This window comes from Antrostomus carolinensis, unplaced genomic scaffold, assembly GCF_000700745.2.
Source record: "Antrostomus carolinensis isolate BGI_N321 unplaced genomic scaffold, ASM70074v2 scaffold15546, whole genome shotgun sequence".
Classification (NCBI taxonomy): Eukaryota; Metazoa; Chordata; class Aves; order Caprimulgiformes; family Caprimulgidae; genus Antrostomus; species Antrostomus carolinensis.
In genome coordinates, this window is record NW_010321284.1 from 1 (window position 1) to 13,798 (window position 13,798).

At 34.7% G+C, this 13,798-nt stretch overlaps 1 protein-coding gene across 1 annotated transcript in view; it reads left to right on the forward strand.

Moving 5' to 3' along the window:
- Positions 1-2,138: 2,138 nt before the first annotated feature.
- Positions 2,139-13,798, forward strand: part of TRAPPC12 (trafficking protein particle complex subunit 12) — a gene marked incomplete at its 5' end in the record, with an annotated part of 40,018 nt that continues 28,358 nt past the window's right edge. Inside the window, 2 exons of the mRNA XM_010169878.1 lie at positions 2,139-2,252; positions 3,148-3,286. Coding sequence (XP_010168180.1) covers positions 2,139-2,252; positions 3,148-3,286 — 253 coding nt within the window. The remainder of the gene's footprint in view (positions 2,253-3,147; positions 3,287-13,798) is intronic.

The window sequence follows — 13,798 nt, forward strand, 5'->3', positions numbered from 1 at the left end:
TGTTAAACTTCATGAGGTTTTCATACAATTGCTGCTGGAGGAACGTGTCCTGATCATCATAGAATAATTATTTTACTCTTTGAGAATATTCTTCAGTATTTTTGATGCTATATCTGAAGCTGTAGTATCCATATTTGCTTTGAGCCTCTACTTATGACTTACAAACAAAATTTATCCCTATTACTTTCGGGAACAAGGCACCTGAGTTGTTAGGACTGTGTGACTGTAGACCACAGGCAATGTGAAAGTGACTGACCTGCAAGGCTCTGAGGGGTGTTTCAAGTCCACTGGACTGGCAACTCTGGCAACTAAGTCTGGTACAATTTGCCAGAGACAATAATGTGTCCTGCTAATTTCAAATTAAGTTATACTGCCAGCAGCCTTCTGTTAGGTTTCCACAGAGAATTATGCTCCTTGACCAGCAGGCAGCTCTGATTTTGAAATCATGATGAATATTATGTTTCATTTTCCAGCAAAGACTGTTTTTACAATGGTTATCAGACCAGCTTGTCCTGGCTGTCTTGTTCTATAAAGAAAAAGTGGGTTTTGTCCATGCCTTAAATAGAATTTTAAAAATTGTAGCACCTAAGTTTTTAATAAAAGTTCCATTATTATTTTTGGATCGTAACTCTCACTGGGGAAGAAAAGTTGAGCAATTTTAGAGTCTGTGTCTGATTCTGTTCTAAAGACAATAAATTAATTTCTCTCTGCAGGAGAGGAATAAATTTTGGGTAATCCATGTCAGTGTCTTTCTGCTTTTCTAAGTTGATACACATATATGTTGAAAAATGTTACAAATGCATTATCAGTTCCTGCTTTTTCATAAGAGCTGAGGAGTCTCAGAAGCTGTTCTTCTGCTTCATGGTCTTGCTGTCAGCCAACTTCTGCATTTCCAGTGGAACTCTAATTTTTATCTGGGATTTGACAGTGCAAGGGAGAGAGATGAGGTGGTCAGGGCACAGTGATCTCTCTAGTGGCCCCTTGAACCAAATGGCTGCAAAGTTGGAGCCAGAGAGTATGAAAACTCTTCAGCTGTTACTACTAGTTTTTCTTTGTAACTGTTTGCTGTATTGACATTTTTTCTAAACTCGAAACATTGGAGAGAATTTAATAAAATGCTAAATCAAGGTTAGTACCTGAACTTTGCAAGCACCAATATAAATATATTCTATTCCTTTGTATTTCATCAGACAACATTGCAGCTTTCTAGTACATTTATCAATATTTTTTTATGCATTTAAGAAACTTTGAAAAAAAGATTACCTTCAGGAACAAGATGTATTTGTTTTATAATGACCTGCTGGATACATGTCTCTTGAAAAACTCTTCTGTAGGATAGAAAAGTATGATAGTTCAAAACCTCTGAAGCACTAGTCTGTGTTTTTAGCTTTTGGTAGTGTTAGCTATTTACATGGTGTCATTGGCATATACAAGGCAGAAACATTAATAGGATGACAGAGTGACAAGACAATTTGGCTTGTCTAACTCAGAATGATTTTAGTTTATGAATAAAAAAATATATTTAAAAATATTTTGAAGTTAGCCACAAAATACAGATGTTTTACATTTTATAGGGGAAACAATTGTTATTGTTCTGAATTTATGACTTTTTGCATTGTATTGTTTCTTGTCCTTTGCTCTTAATTGATAGGAATTCTTTGTTCTGGGCAATGCTAGGTAAGTCTTTTTTCATTGGGTGAACTGCACTGGGGGTTATAATTTGAAATACTTAAATCAGTGAGGTAGAAATAGGTGTTAAATACTTTATAACAGTAGAATGACTTGGATGTGATTATTGGAATATGGGTAGCAATTTTTTCTCCTTCTGAGGGGAAAACAAAATTGTGACTATTATAGTATATTTAAGTATATTTGCAAACAAGATATAACTTTAAGTTTAGAACTGATACGTTGTTCTATATTCTTTGTTTTAGTGATCTGATAATATTAACGCTTGATTTCACTTTTTGCCTAATTAGATGTGCAGCTTTGACAAATGACATTCTGCTTCTCACCGGCCAGTTCTCCTGACCTTGTCATTATTACTGATGGATGCATGTAGCTGCTTCAGGCAAAATAAGCACTTGCACATTTTAGGGACTTTATGATTTTGGTACTTACTCTTTTCTTCTTCCCAGAGCAGTAAAAACTGGAGGGCAGCAGTTGACTTGTGTGGGCGACTTCTAACTGCACATGGTCAAGGCTATAAAAAAAGTGGACTACCTACTAACCATACAACGGATTCTTTACAGGTATGTTTAAAGATGCACCCATGTCAACTTTTTCCAATAGTATTCACAGTGGCATGTTTTTTTAGCATGATCAAACTTATTTTCCTAATTGTTAACCTAAAAACTAAACTTTTAATAAAAAATTTGTAGCAAGTAATTTTTTCTGTTTGCTTATGTAAAGTAGGTCTTCATTTAAAACAAAATTTATATTTTTTTAAGTACAATTCTGTCTTGATTATATGTTTTTAAAGGTAATCACACAAGTAAAAAGGATTATGTTTTGCTGTCTTGGAAGATTCACTGTGCTAAGGTTCATGGGCACTATCTGTATTGTGAACTTCGTTGTAGGATTTCAAGTGTTAGAAGTCTGTTTCATGATTATAAGAAAATAAGAACTCAAATTAATAAGGTTTGTGAAACATTACAAGTGTTGTACTGAACAAAATGTGACCAGATAACAATGCGTGGTTCTGGTCCTAGCAACTATAAAGCTCTTGGAATTTGATCAAAAACTTAACAGATTTTAAGAATTCCATAAAATAGAAGGGGGGGACCAAAACCAAAACAATTAATACCACATTGATAATTCTTACATGCTAACTCAATTTAAAAAGAGATGTTAAAATTATGAAGCAGGATAGTTTTTAAACTTAATCTTTAAAATCTCAATACCTTTACAAACAATTAAAACACCAGTCCTCTATGTTTTGTTTTAATGATCTTATGAAAAGTATTCCGTGAAAGAGCATGTAAATATAAATCCTGATTCTCATCAGTAAGTAACATAGAAACTCATTACTCAGCTTTATCAGAAAAACCTAGAAAGTTGAAATTGTATTTGGATGTGGCTTGTGATTGAAACTATTAACAGACCTTTTTTTTTTCCTTTTTTTTTATTTATCTGTATTAATTTTAGCTGTGGTTTGTGAGACTAGCACTGCTAGTAAAACTGAATCTGTTCCAAAATGCAGAAATGGAATTTGAACCATTTGGAAATCTAGACCAGCCTGATCTTTATTATGAATATTACCCTCATGTTTACCCTGGACGAAAAGGTAAGATACTTGATTCATAAAATACTTCTCTTTTTTTGCCATTTTTGCCAGTCATTATAAAATAATACATTCAGGGTTTTTTTAATTCTAAAGCATTGTTAAAATTTGGGATATTTCCTTTTTTTTTTTTTGCCCAGAAGAACATGGTTAACATATTAAAATTTTGTTTGCATTATGGAGGTAGCAGTAATGGGTAACAATAAGCGGTAAAACTATTCCAACACAATATAGGTAGGCATTGTATTTTGTGATGCTGGTACAGCATTGGTTTGAAACAGAAATGTTTTTAACAAATAAGTTTAATAAAGTAGTTTATTTCTAGGGTATTGAAATTAAAACACAAAACAAAACAAACCATTAATAGTTCATTTTAGCCAGAAACAGGCTGTGAAAGATGATGAGAGAGTTTGTGGAAACAGAATCTTTATGCTTTTCCTCTTAAATTCATCCAGGTACAATCAATATGCTATTTTTAATACTCACATGTCCATGCACATACGCTAATGCACCTGGTATTTTCTTAGGTTTCTGGTTTCTAGGATTAAAAAAAAAATAGATTTAGAGTTAATTTGATAATTCTTGTTAATTTAAAAAAATACTAGTTAAACATAATGTTATTAGTAATTGAAACTAAATAAAAATCAATAATTTACTATATATCCTATTATTGAAGAGGGAAAAAGACACCACCTGCTTCAATTCTTTATAAATGGTTTATCTTGAGTTATAAACGCACTACTTCCCACTGCTCCCAATAACCCATAGATTAACCAAATAGTTCTACTAGCCAGGATATTCTAGTCCTTCAGGAGTCTGGATTTGAAAAATTGCTATATTTAAGAGCATTTTCCCTCCTGTTCGGGCTATTTTGAAATTTTATTTTTTCTAACTCTGTTATTTAGAAATAAATAACTCTTTGATGTAAGTACACTGTTGAGTGATCTTACTGTTCTTTGGCTTTCATACTTGAACCACAATGTATAATAAAATGCTTGTAAGTAGCAGTTGTAATAGGCAGCACCAGTCTCTGAAAAAATATAGTACATTTGACATAAGATGCTGTTAGCCTCAATGGGATAATCTAGAAAGGTACTGAGATGTTGAGGTTGCTGAGGAAGGGAAGTTGGTGTTAAGAAAGTTCAAGATCTTCTGTAGAAGATTGTTTCATCTGTTCAGTGATGCAAAGGGTCAGTTGTAGCCCAGCAAGGCCAATGTGCACTGCCTAGAACAAGTCTGTCTGACCTTACTCATCATCTTTCAGGCAATCACTGGCAAAACTTTACCATTTTGCCTTGAATATATTCAATCTACTGAGAAGGAACTGTGTTATTTTTAAGAGTGAAGAGAGTTTTTGGTCATCAGGTTGGACAGCTCTTTGGATCTGGTTATATTTTGGCAGCTTTGCACATGATGCGGAGCTGCACAGAAGTAGTCTCCCCCAGACCGTATGTATGTTTCCACATCTTTTTTCAGTATTAAAAATAAGTTATTTCCACATCTTTTTTCAGTATTAAAAAGAAGTTATTTTTCCTAAGAAAAGAATCCTTGCAGGTCACGTCAGTATTTGAGGCATTTCAGTCCTTGTGCCACAGCACATACAGGCAGCAGCAGTTCTGGACGGTCTGACCAGCTGTTGCAGGCACTTGTCCTGTGACTGAACTTTGGATCCAAACTGGCTTTGCAGCAACCACTCAACCACTGCAGCTATTTCATACAAATTATGAGGGTATCTATGGTTAAAAGGTGAGCATAAGGAAAATATTCTACTTCATTATTATATGCCTCAGTTCATTTTTAACAGTTGAACATACCAAACACGACCATAATCGGATCATCTGTATGGAAAAGAAGATAAAGGTTGGATGGAGCTGACCTGCTGGTTATAGATCTCTCGTGTAAATACAGTGTGATTAAGATGTGGGAACAGCTATCAAACCTTCCTTATGTAGTTTTGAGGAGAGAGAGATGCTCTTTGCAGGGATGTAGGAGAGAACAAGCAATTCTTTTCTGGCTAGCATTAAGCTATGCAGTGATGGATTATGGATAAAGAAATTTAGTATACATGCATCATTAACCAGCTAATTTAAATAATAAAATAGATATAAATCATTCCTATATTTTGGTTTAAATGTATTAGTACAAATCCACAATCCACTGCTGTTTGGTAATTTTACGTATCATTTTGCGGTGTAACAAGCATAAAAGGAAGAGTTTTGTTTCAACATCTTAATTTTGATTCATGATATATAAATGTAGTTAGCACTTAAATATCAATTTAAGAAAAGAGTATAGATATAAATAATGTACACATTAATTGTAATCATATAATATTTTGCATCATTTCTTTGTATTCAAAATATTAATAATAAGAAATGTGATAAATTAGAAAGTTTTCTGTGTTTTCTGTGCTTGAAGTAAGGGAAGTTTATATACCTAAGCTTCTTACAGCAGTGAGGATAGTCCCTTGTCCATTAATCTCTGAGAAATATATTTCGAAGAATTGAAATTCCAAGTAAAAACATGAGAGGTGGAAGATGTTTTTTCCATTAATTTAACTTAACATGGCCCATATGATCCTGTTAATTTTCCTCTGAAGCTCTCCCAGGGCTCTTTCCCTTTCAGCAGTGCTACTAATCTGTTTCATCCTGAGATTTTGTGTGACATTGGCAGCCACGCTGCACACAGATCCTATTACAGCTGTCTTCATCATGGCTGTATGATCTAATCTTTCTGAAATCTTCCTTTCCTGGTTTGTCTCTTTGTTCGGTCGTCTCCATTGCCTGTAGGTTTGCACCATCTCAGGGGGTGGAATCTGCTGGGACCCTTGTATCAGCCAGTGAAATTAGTTAAGTCGCTCTTGGATCATTCCTGTTTGATACAGGGCAGAGATCAAACCATTCACATTTTTTAGTAAAATCTTAAAAATATTTGGTTATTGATTTATGTCTTCTAAATTAATCTCAGAGAAGGTAAAAGTCTGATTTTATGTTTTTGGTTTTTTTTGTTTCGTAGTAGATACTTAGGTCAGGAACTCTGTTCCTGATTGTTGCCTGCACATCTCCATTGTGCTCTATGGGGTATATAAGGCTGAATTTTTGTCATCATTCTCATGACTAAGGGATTTCAGGATTTTTTTTTTTTTTAGGGTTTTGTCTTTATATTTTCACAGTCTGACCCAGTTCTGTTCCTATAGTTTGTTTCTTTGTTCCTCATGATTCTTCATAAACTCTCTTGTATGACAGATCAGCTAACCTGAGATTTCCTTTCCATTGGTAATGCCTGTGTGGTTCTGAAAGAGTGAGAGCCAACAATGGGACATTAAAATGCTATTTCATTTTATGAGATAATTTGGTCTTGTTTCTGGTTAATAGACCAGTAAGTTACAGAAAAATTAATGCTACCAAAATTGGTGTTCTAAAGCTACAGTAATTGAGAAGAATTTATTTTGAATTATGAAGGAAAAAACCCAAAAAACCAACACAACTGTGCACAAGTAAAAATAGGACTTTTATTCCCCTGACCAGAGGTTTATATGTAAAGGGATGGGTTTTTTCCTTTTGTCTTTTCATTGTCCTTGTGATGGTACAATCATCACTCGTCAATGCTTGACAACCCTTTTGGTAAAGTTGTAGAGAGCCATAGAACTTGTAATAGGAAACTTGTCATGTGTCATATGTCTGTTGACACAGAGACACTGTGCTTACTGTGAAAACACTTATCCAGAATTTTTCTCTAATACCCACAGAAGGCATTTTACTGACATCTGCACTGTGTGTAGTGCACAGCTCTGAGGTCTGTCTGCTTTCTGAAGCTTGGTCCTGCTTCTGAATGTCAGCCTATGCCATAAGGAAGGACAGGCATGGATTAGAGAAACTATCTCCTATATATATACTTTCAAAGTAAACATAGCGATGCCTCTACAGTGACATTTGGCCATTCTGAGTTTACTGACTTCCCTTCTTCTCTTCTCTCCTACTACTCTATGCTAATAGGAGGCAGCCTTACTGAAGCTTCCTTTCCTTTTTTCTCAGCATGGTTTTGGATGCTGCTATAAATAAATTACCTTTTTTTTTTAATCCTCATCAACTTTTGGTTAATGGGGGAACTGTAGCAGAATGGGAAGTGATGTGGTGAAAAAAAAAAGTTGTGGTGGCTGCTGAGGCAAAAGGGAGTAATCAAGGTAAAAACAGACATAAGAAGAAATGCACAGACTAAAGAAATCGTAGCATACAGGGTGCTTCTATCTGCTATAAATTTTGCAGGAAAACAGAAGGAAAAAAGAAGACTCCAAGCATTGTTATATGTGGTATTGGTTTTCTCATATGTTGCCACAAATACTGCTGTGCCAGAACTTAGAACTCCCACATCAGTCTGCTTCAGTCTTGGCAGCTGCTCGTGAGAGTTCTTTATTCAAGCTCACGTTGACAGTAAAAAAAATATTAAAGCCTCTAGAGGAACTAGTTTGCCAATTATTTTATTTATAGTACTAGGTATATCTGTGTTGTCTCTTTAAATTCACTATCTGTTCTTTTCCTTCAGAGCTACCTTCAACCTATGAAATCAGCTAATATGACTTCAATAAATACCAATCAAGTGTTATGGTTCCACTTGGCTATTCAGAGTAGTCAGACCTGCAAATATGATTTTTTCTAAATTAATATAGATACTTTGGATAAGAAATGTATGTATCATTTTAAGGGGGTAGAGTGCTGCTAAAATATTTAATGGTGCCTTCTTTCCCAAGGCTACATAGTCTCATTGTAGACAGCACCTGTTTTGTGTAGTATTGCTTAAAAGTGAGCAAGTAACTCATTTCTAAATTCTGCCTTACTACAGTTATCAGTGTGTAAGATTTATGGTGATCTCTGTGGTAGGCCAATTGTTGCAGGGTTTTTCTGCATTTTCTCTTGTTTTCCTTGCTTCAGTGCAAATAACTCCAGATTACTGAAAAAGTATTTTTTAAACCTTTCAAAACCAGAGCTTAATTCAGAGTATCTGTGTTCTTAGGTCATGTGCAATTGAATTGTGAAGCATATGGAAATATGCAATTTCAAATAAAATTTTCAAAACACTTTCTTTCGATGTTTACAAACATTTAGGCTCCTATATCTTCTCCAGTCTCTCTGGAATGAAAGTAATAAAAGCTTGGAAATCAGTCTGTTGAATCTGGATATTTAAGTGTACTTTTAATTGACAGTCAGTGAGACTAAGATTCAAAGTTACTGCAAGTTACTGTAAATCTCCTTACAAATTATAAAAATATGCTGTTGTAGAAGTACGTAAAAGTGTGTGTGTGTACATACAAATGCGAGGATATACATCTCTGTGTGTATACCTATGTATAAAGCAGAATATCTTTCTGAAACTGGATTTTCTGTATTTCTCTTTTACCCAATGAAGGGGGGGTTTGTTTCTTTGTGGTTTTTTGTTTGTTTGTTTTTTACTGTCATAAGATCCCACTTTATTCTTTCAGTAAATGATAATTGGCCCTACTGCTACTTTTTGGTATGTAAGATTTATTGAATAAGCTGTAGAAGGCAGATCAGAAAGCATTTCTGTTTACTGATTTTGGAACAAGAAAACACAAAGATAGGTGGCTGGCCATTGGAATCCTCTTTTTTCTGCTCTAAATGAGCTGCAGATGAGGGCTGCAGTTTGAATTTGATTTACATGAGGTGATTTTTATGTTATGACAGTTATGAAAATGTGCAGCTGTTCATAAAGAAATAGAAATTGAAATCTGTGGTCTTAGAAAATTCTACCTGATCTTACTATTTATTCCATCTGTTCCCATGGAGTATCCATTTTCCTTTCAGCAGACCTTTTTTAACTTCTTATTTTTGCCTTTTGTTTGCTAGTAATATATCAGTGAATGAGAATAATTCATGCCAAAGTGACAATCAAGAATCATATTCTTTGAAAAAAAATTCTCCATGGTCTTTAAAAGTCATAGCTAAGAAAATAATTGTCTTAAAGTTTAACCATTTTTGCATTATGCATTTTTATAGATAAAACTATTATAAAACCCCTAAAGAGAAGCATCAGAGGTCGACTGTAAAACATCAAGCTATAATAAGACTTACTTAACTTAAAAATAAAATTACAATACGTAGTGGTAATTGTAGGGTATTGCCTTTTCTTGAAATCATCTAAGCTTAGCTGACATGGTTTTGCTGTGTAAGAGGGCATTACTTCTTTAGAAATCGAAAGCATGAAGCAAAGAGCAAAATCCATTTTCCTGTGCTCTTAAGTAAACATTTTAATTACAGGATATACTGCTTGTTTTAAATATTTCCTTGACATGTTGCGTTGTTAAATTCAGTACTGAGAGAAATATAATAGAGGACGTGGGTTTGATTCCAAAGTTTTGCAAAAGGCAGCACATGCCAAAAAACAGTGTTTATATAATATTCTCTTATTCCTAGCAGGATATCACAGGAATATATAGGCCCACTTGTATAGGAACCTATTACAAAGAAATATGTGTTATGCTGTGTGCCTTAGATATGTGGCCTAACAGTAAGCGAGTAGGTGAAACCTTTCAGACACTATAAAGTCATTCTTAATCTAACAAGCACATGCATTTCTGTTACAGCTTAGTGTTGATGTAGTTGATCTTACTTTCTTGTTTTGTTTTTCCCCACTGTAACTAGGTTTTTTTCCTGCTGTTAATCTGCTTTTTAATTAAATTTTGTACTGTGAATTCTACAACCTGCTTTTCAGACCTTCATAACACTATTATTATTGATCTACTAGAGTCATCAACAAATGTATTTTACCTCTTCCCGATTGTTTTCTTGTTAACCTAGACAATGTAAAATGAAAATTACAGTGTTTTCTAAAATCTTAGTCGTGCCTTTTTTAGGACTCAACTCTTTTTTCATTTGTCACCGTCTTCGTATTAAAATGTTACGGGATGCTTATCTTAAAATGTTAAGGAAGGCTCAACTTCTTTGTCTTGCAAGACAGAGTGGGAGCTGTGGTTTTGCAGATTTGTTTTCTTTCCAATATTTTTATCAACAGGAGTGGACTCCTCCACACAGTTCTTTCAGCAGAAAAAGGCTGAATGATGACCCTTTTGATGCAACATGATATGGTGACATCATAGAAAACCAAATCCACATCCTGTTGCTTAGACCAAAATTCTTAGTGAGCTCAGAGTTAACTGTTCCAAGTCAGCACTTTCTATGATTCTCTTATTTCTTGATTTTTTCCTTTTTATCCATGAACTGATGTAGTGTTGATGAAGACTCACAAAAGTCATATTTCAATTTTCTTTTGCCTTTTTCATCTCATATTAACCCATGAAGCTCTGCTGGGCTGCATTTCAAACCCGTTATGCTCACAGTGTTCTTTTCTACCATGGTATGCACATAGGTCACCTTGCTGAGTCCTGTGAGAACAAAGATTCATAACCATCCACCCTGTGAGAAGATTTTTAGTAACTTGCTGTTTCTTGTGTCAGGCTCTTTCTTGACATTTTTGTTTCAAACACGTTCAAAGATGATTGTTTCATTTTCTTAGATTGAGAAAATTATAGATTCAGATTTTGGATGCTGGAGACAATACAATAACAGAGAACTCGAAGTGGTGTCAGTTTTTACACAACTGTTAACCAGGAGCTGCAGAATTATTTTGGTGAACAGATCACTTCACATGCATTTTCCAATTGTGTTGAGTTTGTGTGGCAAGGTTTTGGTAGCGAGGGTGAAACATGATCTCTCTCTGTCCTTACCTTGACCCAGGAGCTTTTTGTTATATTTCTTCTCCGCTGTCCAGTTGAGGAGGGGGAGTGATAGAGTGGCCTTGGTGGGCACCTGGCATCCAGCCAGGGTCAACCAACCACATCATTACTGCCATGTGTTTCTTACTGAGAAGTGTATGTCGGTTGTATTATCATTTTATATAAGTAGCACTCATTGAAAGCTTTACCAAATCTAAAGCAAATTTGTGGTCTTTTTTTTTATCCAGAAAATCAGTTTATTAATGTAGGAACTAAATTAGATATATTATCCATACCTCATATCATTTAACTAAAAGAAGCTTACTTGGAGACAGGAAGATATCTGGGAAAATGTATTTAACCAAAAATCTCAGAGGTTCTTTTTTATGAACAGAGTATTTGAGGAATATATTTGGATGAGTGGCTTGGATAAGTGCTGCAGGTTTTTTATGAGCAATTTGCTAATCTGATTTCACTTGAAGTTACAAAATACTGTTTACATGGAGTGGTAAGACAGCCTTACCAGTGATAAAAGTTCATTTCTTTCCTCTTCTGTTTTCCCCAGTTACCACGCTTGTGTGAGACCACATGTACAGTTTAGTACTTTCTTCCAAAATGAATAAATAAAAAAAAATCTTCTGCCATTCAGAAGGATTACCAGGAAACTAAGAGGGCAGAAACGGTTGATGTTTCTGGGATTTTAACTAAAATTAACAACCTGATTAACAAGCAGTAAGTAACAGAAATTCACTGGATGGATTTGCTGGATGCTCAGAGTAAAGTTTCTTGCAGGATACTAGTTATGTCATGAGTTTCAGAAAGAAAGAGAAGAAACAGATGCTAGAGTTTTGGATCCTCCTGTGTGAAACAGTAATATAAATTCTGGTTTGAAAAGCCATTACACTGACTCCCCTGACACCATGGGCCAGCTTCCTTCTGGTTTTGTTTGAGATCTGTCATCACATGTGACCTACCTGCTGAGGATCACACTAGAATGCTTTTTGGTCGCATGCTGTGGGGGAAATACTAAATGGCTGAGAAATAATACATTAATAAAGTACATTTTGAAGTCATATAATTCTGAATACCTATTACAACTGAGGTCTTAGTTGTGATAGGAAATAAATCAGATTCTTATGGAGTCTAAATTGGCCTGGAGTCACATTAATCTCTCTGATGTCCTCTGACACAACTTCTGATGATGTAGATTGGTAACAGGTTATTCCTTCCCCTCGCATGGATCATAATACTGTAGCTTCCTTCAGTAATATACAAGATCAGTACTTTACAAAAGATGCAACCCTAAAAAGTGTTTCACAAAACATTATCTAAATTTTACAAAAATGAATAACGTGAGACATTTCATTTGCACTCCATTAAATACCCATCTATCTGGATGTTTAGCTGTTCTGTTACCAATTCAGATTTTCTGAATGAGTATTTATGGAGTTGACCTTTTGCTGCATTTTACAAGAGAATGTAATGATACAAACTTGTTCAGAGTTGAAAATGCTAGAACACAGTCATTAACCAAAAATGATGCTACAATATTTTATTTTATATCTCAGATTTTCCAAAGCTTTAATGATGAATGAAACTTTTCCTTTTTTTACCTTTGCCTCAGAAATCCTGTTGAGTGCAGCAGTAGGTACGTGGTTCATGTATTAGCAGTAAATTAAGACTTACTTTCTCCGAAAGAAAGGTACCACCTAGCTGGTTTTAGGCACTGCTTTTTTTGACAGGATTACTGTTGGATGGTGGAGTTAGAACTTGGTCACCAGAGAGGTGGTAGAGATGAAACCAGACACAGCTCACATTTGCTTCTCTAGGTTTGCAGTGCAAATTCTTAAGTTCACAACATGTCTGTCTACAAAGCAATTTTTCTGCGGTGTTCTGATGTGGAATTTACTCTTAAATTATTTTTTCCTTCCTTTTCATTGTTTTTCGCCCCACATGCTGACTGTGTATCTTCACTTGTACCTGTCGTGCTAGGTAGGTGCTAGTCAGGATACATACATAAATTTTTTCACATCTTTTGTTACTGGTTGAATGACCTTTTACACTTCTAATAGAATTTCAAAGGCAGTTCTGTTTTCTTAAACTCTATTCCACGTATGATGATGTGTGGAACTCGTGTGTACATCCGTTACAGGAGCACAGCAGTTGTGGAAGCCATGAGGAATAGTTAGCACTGGCAAAAGAGAATTTATGTAGATGTAAGTGGCTTACCCTGAAGGTCATAATTAGTGAGTCTTGTGATTAAAATTTTGTCAACCTTTAAAAAAAATGTCTAGAGGCAGTGACTCATTGTATATAGCATTTACCTCTTTGACATACAAGCCTGTTAGGAAGAGATGCAAAAATCTTTCTGAAATGCTCCTGAGTCCTATTTTTGAGAAAAGATGAGACAAGAGGTGACTTGAGTGGGAAATCCCCTTAGAATATGTCTAAAGTAAGCTAATGTATTATATTAAAATATTAGAACTATAGCATGGTATTTTGCAAGGCCTGTTTCCCCAGTATACTAGCTCTGGTTTATTTTTAATAATAGCATTTGGTTTATATTCAGTATTATTGTCTGTATATCACTATATACAGTTATCTGAAAGCAAGATGTTGCTTACACTAGGATTCCCTGAAGCTGCCCTTGGTCAGCCAGGATACTCATAATCTTAGAGGATTGAGTCTTTGGTAAATATAATAATAATAATAATGATAATAATGATAATAATGATAATAATAATAAACTAACATGAAGAGGAAGAAATTTCTTTTTCTCCCCAAGTATT